Here is a 10,934-nt window from a genome sequence, read left to right as displayed (position 1 = left end):
TAGATTAATTAGATAGATAAGAGACAGACAGACAAACACACAGAGACAAGACAGATTCTATTATGATGACATCCTCTCTTCTCTATTAAGTTTACCATTAAGAAACCTTAATGCCGTTTGCATTAAAACACCGACGCGGCTGCTAAATTATAGACTGCCGAGTTTCACTGCCGTAGGATTGCATGAATGAAAACAAGGTCAGAAATCACAAGCGGGTTGTAGCACGGCGAAGGATAGTCTCTGTGATTTCCCCTTTAAAGCGCACATGACCTCATTTAGACCGCAAGCGAAACGACATGTTGCTAATGCATCCATCGCGGCGCAAATCCTACACGATTAATTTCACCTAATCCATAATAATCTCTTTAGATTTTTTTTTTTTTTTTACCACATACTATCACTAGTTCTTTATTTCCGCCTGCTGCCGTCTCACTATTCCCGATCTAAAATGTATACAGGCAAAAACACAAACTCTCTCACACCACAGCCAGTGGCTCCAGCATTGTCTGGTTGCCTGGCAACTGGCGGCGTGGCGTGGTTGCTAGGGCCGTGTGGGAGGGAGGGAGGGAGAGGTGGTGGTGGTGGTGGTGGTGGAGGAGGAGGGGAGGAGGAGGGGGGATGCTGCTCTGATTTCCAGCTGAATTGAGGCAGTCAGTTGGGAGAAGCCCCCCTCTTCCAGTCGACACACAGGACTCTATTGAACAATAGCGCTGTGCCAATGGGCCCGAGGCTAGTCAGACAAGCCCTTGTTCAGGGTCACACTGTGTTCATCCCGCAGTCCTCCATGACTAATTAACTTACAGCGAAGAGTGTCGTTAGCACATTTGATGATGCATCCATCACTGGCACAGCCCCGGAATTTACATGAATGCGAGGTGCATTTCTGGCAGCCTGCCACGTCGGTGCATTCAACAACAACAACAAAAAAAACAACGCAGAAGAAAAAGGGAAAGTGTGGTGGGGCCGCCACACGTAGGGCCGAGCACAGCTTGTGCAGTCAAAACAGAGCTGAACTGCTGGACTTGGTGGGAAATATTTGCCAGCTGCAACACGGTGATGTGAAAACTGAGAACTCGACACCCATTATTAGCTCGACTGCTGGTCTCGTGGCCTTGAAAGCAGGTGTCAATGTTGATAAAAAAGAACTTTGATAATGTAGGCTACTAATGTTAAGTGTAGGCACTCTTATGTTGTGGAGGAGAGTCTGGGAGATAACAAAAAATAAAACATTTAAGGAGATAAATACAACAAAACAGAGATAACAAGAACAGGTTTTTATTAATATTTTGTAATACCATATATAATGCAATTGCATATCTTTGGCGAAAATAAATCTTATAAACATTTTATCAACAGAGGTTAGCATACAAAAACCAAAAGGTGTGTCGGTCCAGGAGACATGGCAGACAACTGACACAAACTGATACTGGGTTGGCAGCTTTGTCAAATGCAAGAAAAATGCTTATCACACCCATAGGAACTGCAACAGAATCACATAATCAATATTCAATAACAGCCGTCGAACGATGAAGCAACTGGGTTTTGAGTTTCGGTAGCTCATCCGCAGATCATCTCACTGACTCGGTGTGACTTTGAGACCAACATTTTCTTTTCTCGTGCAGGTGCTGCAGAAAGAATGAGATTTTACCCTCTACGAGTCTCCCCCCCGTACTCTCTCTGCAGTTGTCCCTGTACTCAAATGTAGGTCTGAAACTACACAGCAGCTGCCGGGGGGGGGGGGGGGGCTGAGTGAGTCTGATCCAGTTTACAGGTGAAACATTTCAACATCCCATAACAATACCTGGAAGCATGAGTTATGAGTGGCAGTTGTTGTTGTTGTTTTTTTTTAAAGGTTCTAATCTGTGATGAGACTGGGAGCTAATCTTCAATTTCTGACTACTTCAGTAATAATACCTAAACATAAACCATACATGTGACAAATGTAAAAATAAAAAAATAAAAATGATTAAATCAGCTTCAAAGAATTTCTACAGTCCACGGGGGGGCGGGGGGGATGCATCGATCTTAAATTGCACACCCCGGCTGTACAGGAGTTTTGGCAACAAAAAAGATTTCAGGATCAATGTTAATTAACTGTCTTCTATCCAGCCTAACAAAAAGCAAAACAAAACATCAAGAAAACCTGGCAGTCATGGTTAAATAAAAAAAAAAATAATAAAAAAAAACCACACACCCGCTCTATAGACAACAGACATTGGCAAAATACTTAATCACTGTAACAAGAAAAAGAAAGTGTATTGCTGTAAAAGAAACGAGGAGAAAAACAAAACACTTATTGAGAGGAGTTCGTAGAGTGAGAAAAATAAATGTGCCCGATCATTTGTTTCAAAACGACCGGTGATTTTTGATAGAGTATGCATTTCAAAATAAATCCCATAAATTAAATTCATAAATAAGGTGATGATTAATGAACAATACTTTGTTCTTTTCTTTTCACAGCTAAAAAAAAAAAAAAAGACCAGTGTTTGCAAGTATTAATTCTGCAGCTTACTCTGCAATGAGCAGTTCTCACTCTAAAACATAAACCAAAAGATTGGTTCAAGTTGCTCTACTGACCAGAGTCGTCTCCCATTTCCTGATTCAGAAAACTCAAAGTCTTAACTACATAGTGGCAGCAGGGGAATATTGTGACCGTGGCCCTTTGCAGTTTTACATGAGTGGCACAAAAGAAAATGTTTGGCACTGACCATGCATGCTATACTAACAGTCACAGTGACATAATGTGATCCAGTGCTGTTTTGTTTTTTTTCCGTTTTGTTTTCTTCCAGTTTGTTACCCTTGTGCTCGTCCATGCTACCTTGTATTGTACGCTGCCGGCGTGCAGCTCTTCTTCTTTAAAAGGTTAATAAAGAAAAAAAAACAATTGTGGCCTTCTATGCAGGTGGCTTGAAACTTCCCCTCAGTGAACCGCGCGCAATCGACTGACAATAAACACTTCCATTTCGCAGCTTGAGAACGCGCACTTCCTTATTTTGTTCTGGGGAGGAAGAGCGAGGACGAAAGCGCTCGCAGCCAGACAGAACTGAGGGCGCAACACGAGAGCAGCTCCGGGCTTCAGCACCGACTGCACACACGAGAGTTCAGTTCTCTCTGGCTGAGATGTCCCCCCCCCCCCCGCCCCCGCCCCCTTCCCCCTCCTGGAACTGGAATATGCTCTTCGCTGTGGACCTCCGAATCATTCGAAGCAAACCTATGAGTTGTGAATGAACTTGGCCGACAAGGTTTCCTGTATGACAACACAGAGACATGTAAGCAAACCGCAAACCCAAATAATGGAGCTAGATGCTGTGGTGATGTGCTCCTCTTCCTCACTGGTAGCCAGCTCCGCAGTAAAAAAAATAAAAATAACATTTAAAATAAAGGACCAGAAGCAGGCAGAGCACCGAGCAGCGCTACAATACATCTGTAGGAAGGACATTTGTCATTACATCATGTTCATTGGAGACACATTTGTCAGTAGCGGAAAGGTGTTTTCACAATTTCAAACTCTTTTCGTCGTGACCGTCATCTCGGGTTTCGGCTGACATGCACTATGATACACACGCACACACACAAAAAAAAAATTAAATCTACGGAGGATAACCTATGAACACGCAGTTAACATCTGGCAATCAAGGCAGATGTTCACTTTGCATAGGCTCTCACCAAACATGTGAAATATGTTCCGTATCTGCACAATAAATGTAAAAAAAAAAAACACGCTGATGAATGAGAGGGGTTGACGGGATGATCGAAACAAAACAAAAAAACCAGCTTGTTACTGTAATGGCAGCACAAAACTGAGCCAAGTACTATAGCTAACTTTGCAACTAAATTTGGCAGTAGCAGAGTAATACTATTTCCACATTTTGCTAATCCTGAAACGGAGCCGCAGCTCGTTGTGTAATAAATTCATCGCAAAACAAGATCATAATACTACTCCATTCATTCTCTTAATTGTAAAGTTGAACTAGCATACTCAACTCGGAAAAATGCCGGCATGGAATAATGTCAGAGCGTTAAGGTTGTGGATTAATTATTGCATCTCTCTTTGAAGAGGATTCAGAGAGCGAGAACTCCTTTCAAAACGGTGGCAATTTTTTTTTTTTTTTTTTCTTTAGCACAAAAAAGGAGAAACTGATAACACCAGGAGGTTAGATTTTGTCTGTTACAAACATGCACTCATTCGCTTCATAAATAGATTCACTTGGAAGAGGATACAGGTTTGAGGAGGAAGCATGCAACGCTTTGAGTTATAAAACCTTCAGCTTTTTTTCCATTTTGTCTTTCAGAGAAAAGAAAAGAAAAAAAATCTTGAATCACAATCTTCTAATCCAACAGAAGCAGGCAGGTCATTTTGGATAGGTATCTTGATGGTTCTCCATAGCCCCAAACACCCACCCCCAGTAGTTACCCCCCGAGTTACTCTATATGGCTTTGTTCTCCTGTGTGAACGATACTATTGCCATTTGTTTTGTTGGACAGAGATACTCCCAAACAAAGAAAAAAGGCTCAAAATGGCCAGTGAACGATCAGATAAGGAGAAGGAGGCACACTGGGACACACGATCAGGGGTCAGAGGTTAGGGTTCACAGGGTCCGGAGTCTTATGGGGGGCAAAAAGAAACTTCATTTCCTGTTCAGTTTTGTGCTCTTGACAGTACGTTTGGAGCCCTCCATGCAGCTGCGTATACCGGCGAGGTGCAGCAAGGAGCCGGCGGCCTCCTTCAGCTCCTCGTCCAGCTCCGGCTTCACCTCGCGCCGTGCCCTCTTGCCGGTGGGCCACTTGATGGCGGGCGGGCGTCGTGAAGTCTGCTGGACGCCCCTCTCGTCCCAGAGGTCGGAGTCCTCGTCGCTGTGGAAACCCTCGCTGCCGGCGCGGCGTGACTGCCTCTGGTCGCAGCCTCCTTCGTCCAGGGAGGAGAGGGAGGAAGAGGAGGAGCGGGAGGAGCAGCGCTGCAGGGCCACGCTGCTGTAGTTGTGGTCCTGCTTTGGATCGCTGCTCACCAGGACAGAGTCGGGTCGGGAGAGGTCCAGTGGGCTGTCAGAGTTGCCTGAGGAGAGGAGAAGATGCAAAGAGGGATAAATAAACATTCAAATGGAGAAACATATTTTATGTTAAAGCACGAGAAATGTTTTAAATATAGCGTGTAGTAATTTGATTAGTTAAAAATAGGCTGTATCCGATACGAAGTAAATCCTAAAGTAACTTTACACTAAACTGTTTTTCTCAGCTGAAGATGAAAAAGCAGAACTCAGACAGTGAACCACACACTGTAACTTTAGCTTGTTTTGTTTACAAGTAAAAACCAGAACTAAGATTTGTCTTGGCCCGACTGGGAAAAGCTTGTTCTAAAAAAAGGCTTGCAGCATGCATGTGGCAGCAGAATCAACAATGGTGGGCAAAGTACAAATATCAGCAAAAACCAAGTCACATTAAAGGGTTTTTTTTAGAAGGCTTTAGCAGGAAATTAATCCAATGAACTAAGTTAAGGCGAAATAATTCAGTTGTTTTTTTTTTTTTATGAACAAGAAATAACAGTCAGTAAAGAAATCATAATTTCAATTTAATACCTCATGATTTACCTTGTTGGAACATTTTCTGATAGTATTTTCCAAAAACATTTTAATACCAATGTATGCACATATGTTAAATGAAAAGTTTAATCTATTAGAAAATAAGATTATTAGCTTTTTGAGAGTTACGTGACAAGCTTTGGACCAGTAAACTTCCACTAGTAGCCCCACACACACACACACACACACACACACACACACACACACACACACACACACACACACACACACACACACACACACACACACACACACACACACACACACACACACACACACACACACACACACACACCTGAAAAACAGCAACTTGTAACAATCTGTGTCTTGTATGAATTAAACAGAGACAATATATTTTTTGTGAGCATCAGAGGGGCTGAGAGACAGAGACAGGCTCGTTGTCTTCCCCATGTCCACATGTTGTGCTAATCCAAACCTGCATCTATTATCCAAAAGCCAAACCATTCCTTTATTGTGGCTTTAAAAGAATTTCTACAGAAAAAGTTGTACACAGTCAAGTATTGTTCTTGAATCGTTTCCCGTGCGAGAACCAGAATTTAGCTTGTAAAAACCAGACATCACATCACAAATAAAACACACAAAATAAAAGAACATTTAAGCAATGACGGGGTGGTATGTCAGGGGGTAGGAACTATAAGAGTTGGTGACTGTATGGCTGCTCGTGGATTCTCTTACATGGGTCAACGTGGTGCCCGGGGGCAGAGTTTAAGAGCATCATGGCAGTGGCAGCATCAATGTCAGACTCTGGAAGAGGAGAGAACATGCATGATGGTCAGTCCTAAGGTGTGAAAGCATGGTAGCATGGCATCTCTACTGAGTGTGGATGGACTGCGCTCCTTTCAAACCAGACACAAAATGACCCAATCAGTGCTCGCTGAATGGACTGAATATGCAGAAGAGTCAGAGAAATAAAACAGAGAGTAAATTCAAGGCGCTGATATTGAGAGTGCATCCAATCTTTTCAGACCTGACAAAGTGTCTAAAAGCCTCATAGCTCACTTCTGGGGCTCTAAATTATTAATGATTACAGTGAGACTGAGTGCTCGACACTGAGCACCAGCCGAACCTCTGCCTGTCGTCAAGGTTACAAATCCAAGAGGCAGGAGGGGAGGCAGGAGTGGAAAGGGGTTGGGGGGGAGGAGGAGGAGGAGGAGGAGGAGGAGGAGGAAGAGGAGGAGGAGAAGGAGGAGGCTGAGACATCGACAGGGAGCTCTCAACATTATGGTCTACATGAGGCATCAATGACTTGAAAGCAACAAATCAAACCAAGAGTTGAGGATAAAAGCACAGTGATGCTGAATGTTCTGGGACTGAAATGTGCAAAGGCAACACAATCAAAATACTGCACAAAGACAAGCTAAAAAAAAACAAAAAACAAAAACAGCACTATAAACATCCGCACGTTGTTGCTGAGCCGGCCGCTTTGCTTGTACACATTTAAACACGGAGAAGAGTTCGCTTCGGTCTCACCTTGTAGAAAGAGATGGCGAGGGGGTGAGGAGGCACTGCAGAGAGGAAACAGCAGACATGGAGGGTCAGATTTGGGAGTTTGCAGAGGTGTAGAAAAAAGAAAAAAAAAAGTAAATATTTTCGGCAACATCAAAGCCGACACGAACTCGCACTTCACAGCATCCAGGGAGAAAGAGGGGTGGAAGTTTACCTGGGTGGGGAGGCGGGTGGTGTGCAGAAGGCATGTGCGGCTGGGAAGTGCTGCTTCTTCAGAGCTTGGATTAGGTTGGGGCGGTACTCGGGGTCCACACACCACAGAGAACCTTTTCCGTTGGCCTGTAGGACGGAGCAGGGGCAGTCAGACTTCTACACGCAGGTTACAAAAAAAAAAAAAAAAAAAGAAAAACTTGCCAGAAACTCATGGTGACAAACTGCGAGGCATTTTTGAGTTAAAATAAATGTAGGTGTTTTTATACAGGGAAAAAGTTGTGATTATTGAACAATATAGATATGTCTAGAATTGATTTGGATTTGTCCTTTAACTATATTCAAACAAAGTTAAAAGGAGTTTTCTTGTAAACAAACAAAAGCCAAATTTAAATTGCAACAAAAAGCCTTGCAAACATACTTAACCCATTTCTTTCCTCGCAATACATTTGTAAAGCATCATTTATTATGTGAACAGATGTCTGCCTAATATTTACCTTCACCAGTATACAATCTTTTTCGCTGCCTTCGTGAGTCCATTGCTTTTGTGTTACTACAATAAACAGCAGCAGAATTATGGAAAACCAGCAGCAGGAAAAGATGCTGACAAGCATACGAGTTTTACTATGTGTATACCCCATGCACAATGTAAACAAAACAGCGGCCCACACCTGAAAACATTTCTCCAGTGCAGTGCTGGTGGTGAAAGAAAGAAATATGCGCTACCTTTAAAGATTCAACGAGAGACTTTGCAATCAATTTGGGTGATCTGTGCAGCTGAGCAATTGCACAGCACTAGAAATGACAAGAGAAAAGTCAAGTGTGACCCTAACCTTTTCCAGATTAGTCACTGTGGGAACGCACTTCATTTTCAAATCACTTTTTCAACCGAGTTCCATAAGCACCTTTTAAACAAGACATGCTCAAACTGTGATCCAGAAAAATGTGGAGAATTCCAGAAATACTCTCTGCTGACAAAGACTGCGAACACAACATGCGTTAAACTGCGATGTGTCAAATCTCATTACGGTGAGTCTCATTTTACAGTCACTAACACAAAGGAATGTCTCTCTAAGTCCCAAACAAAATGCTGAAAAATATCAAACACAAAAGTAAGAATTCCTTCACAGCCTCTAAAAAAAATGCGCTCGACTGTCGTGTGTGAAGAATGAATTGGTCGGCTGGCGGTGTGTGCGGGAGTGTGTTAACTGTCACTTTATCCGATGGTGGTGTTTTCTTGCCCAGTCTGGGAGAACAGAAACGAGGGAGGGAGGAGAATAACCTTGACTCAGATTACCAACCAGCCCCGATGCAGGAAGAAGGAAATGTCTCCATGGCAACGGAAACCACCAGCCAGTGTCATGTGAAACTGGTGCTGGTCTCTCAGCAGACGGAAGGGCTCATGCTGTGCACCTGCATGCTGAGCAGCCTGCGCCGCACCGTGTTGCTACTCGCTGAGTGCTAACTGCCAAGGTGGGAAAATATCAGGTACCGTGTTGGCACCACGGTCTGAAACCACACCCGTACTCGGTAGTGATGCAGCAGATCAACTCAACAGCCTTTACGGGATGTTTTGAGAGGCTTGAGTGCAGCGTATTTTGTCATGACCGTTTATTGTGACACAGAAATACACAGGATTCTGTTCCTCGCCGGCTTTTTGTCGACACAGGAATCCAACACAAATGGCCACGAGTGAGCCGTAACTCTGCCAGGGAAACAAAGACTCTTCCCACAAACTAATCTCTTCACTTAAGGTCTCCCTTGCTCCCTTTTTTGCAGTGTGACACTTCTTGCTGGCTGAAATGCTAAAATAGTTGCACTACCTTGCAGCGGCTCAGGAGATGCTGTCCTATCCCAGTGTGCTGTGTTTTTGCACTTCCTCTGGAGGAGTATCTGTGACCTTGACTAGATTCCACCGTTATCGCAGCAAAGTCAGAGGTCCCTGCAGCTTGTGCTGAAGTCCCCGGCACTGACACACGAGCGACACTGCAGCTTCACACTGTCACACACTGCTCGCCGACGGGGCTTCCATAAACACAGCAGACCCATTTTGGCCCGTGGAATTGTTAATATCACATCATCACACAAAGAGCTGTGCCGATGACAACGGATGATAAACATGCTCTGAACAGTGCAGCTCGGTGTGAATATGCGTGGAGTGTGTGAAAGTATGGAGGCACTTTGCTGACATACCTTTCCCAAACTCCTTTCGACCTTGCGGAAACATTTGTTCAGGGACAAGTTGTGACGAACCGAGTTCTTCCAGCCAGTAGGAGCGTTGGAGAAATAAGGGAAGTGCTCGAGAATCCAGCCGTAGATTTCTTTGACGGGCAACGACTTGCTGGGAGACTGCTCAATGGCCATGTAGATAAGCAGGGAAAACGAGAAAGGGGGCTTCGACTTCAACGAGTCCCGCTCCCTGCCTCGGCTGTGTGACAAAGACGAGGAGGACGAGGACGGACCCTGGTTGGGCCCGTAGTCTCCCTCTATGTCGAAGAGGGGGCTGCCGCTTGGCTGGGCTTCGGGGCCGCCCAGAGTGAAGTTCTGTAGCAGGTTCTCGTGGAGCCAGTTGAGGTTGGTGAGCTCCTCATCCTCGGTGCCTCCGGTACGATCCACGCTAGTTGCCAGCGGACTGGATGCGCACTCCGCCTCAGGCAGTGTCCCAACACCACAAACACCTCTGAGCCCCGTCCGCTCCTCTTGCATACCCGGAATTTCCGTTTTCTTATCTGGTGACATCCCAATGATTGGACCCATTAAATCAAAGAGGTCTGGCGAGAGAGAGGAAAGAGGAGGTTGTTAATGTTAAGTGGCCAAAACTAAAGCATCGTTTTTGACAGTGAATTTCAAAACAAAGTTGGCAGCATGACATAACCGGATGCGACATTTTGGAATGATGTGCTCTTCCAAGCGTTGACCTTGTTTTCTTAAGTTTCCCTGGGGGCACACCCCCCGTAGCTGTGCCTGTCTGCCTCTATTGCACTTCCCAGCCCTCTCCTCCACGCCTGGTGAGGACAGAGAGCCTCTCAGCTTCACCCTCTTGAATTCAGCCGAGGACCTTCGAGGACATCCTCTCAAGCAACCGAACTGACTTAAGGCTCCACTCCTTGACGCCCACCTCGTTTCAGACGAGACCCAGCTGCTTGTTATGTGTAAATGAGCGTGAAACCGTCCGATGGCTGCAGGAATGAGAGGAAGGCCTCCGTATTACAGAGTGGATGGCTCTCACCGACTGATCTGCATTCAGCCACGATCAAGTCTCAATTTGTGGCATGCCAGATTAAGTAGCGTAAAGAGGCTACAAACCCAGGAGCTGTCAGTCATTTAACAGCACAAGGAAATGCAATATGCTGGCAGCCCGGGATCGTTAACAAATTCCACCCAAGTACCCTTATTAATACGACGATGATACTTTTTACATGGGCTGCAAATAAGGATGTTGTCTGCTGTCAAAGTTTTAGTTGAAGCTGGTGTATTGAGTTGCACACAAAAAGAGGGAAAATTTTGCCTCCAAATACACATACAAGATTGAAAATTGAACATAAACGCAGCATGATTTGAAAATATGTTTTGCCCAAAAATGATGACTAATCCTGTAAAACTATAAAATACAAGCAGCGGTTTTGCACACTGCTTGGTGAGGCCGACCGCACAAAGAGATCACTCTTTGTCTTAGCTCAC

At 44.6% G+C, this 10,934-nt stretch overlaps 1 protein-coding gene across 2 annotated transcripts in view; it reads right to left on the bottom strand.

The window, feature by feature from the left end:
• Positions 1-1,259: 1,259 nt before the first annotated feature.
• The window catches only part of foxn2a (forkhead box N2a), a 20,687-nt gene continuing 11,012 nt past the window's right edge, over positions 1,260-10,934 (bottom strand). Inside the window, exons 2-6 of one of the 2 annotated variants that reach the window (XM_069690227.1) lie at positions 9,447-10,024; positions 7,258-7,382; positions 7,068-7,102; positions 6,273-6,341; positions 1,260-5,053 (exon numbers count right to left, since the gene is read on the bottom strand). In XM_069690227.1, coding sequence (XP_069546328.1) covers positions 4,629-5,053; positions 6,273-6,341; positions 7,068-7,102; positions 7,258-7,382; positions 9,447-10,024 — 1,232 coding nt within the window. In that variant the 3' untranslated portion in view covers positions 1,260-4,628. The remainder of the gene's footprint in view (positions 5,054-6,272; positions 6,342-7,067; positions 7,103-7,257; positions 7,383-9,446; positions 10,025-10,934) is intronic. The other variant, XM_069690228.1, reaches the window with a different exon arrangement.

The sequence above is a fragment of the Brachyistius frenatus genome, unplaced genomic scaffold (assembly GCF_029030835.1).
Source record: "Brachyistius frenatus isolate BFR_SWC_R1_liver_20210118 unplaced genomic scaffold, ASM2903083v1 Contig_8, whole genome shotgun sequence".
Lineage (NCBI taxonomy): Eukaryota > Metazoa > Chordata > Actinopteri > Embiotocidae > Brachyistius > Brachyistius frenatus.
The sequence above is the reverse complement of the archived record's forward strand: the minus strand, read 5'-3'. Positions and strand labels throughout refer to the sequence as shown.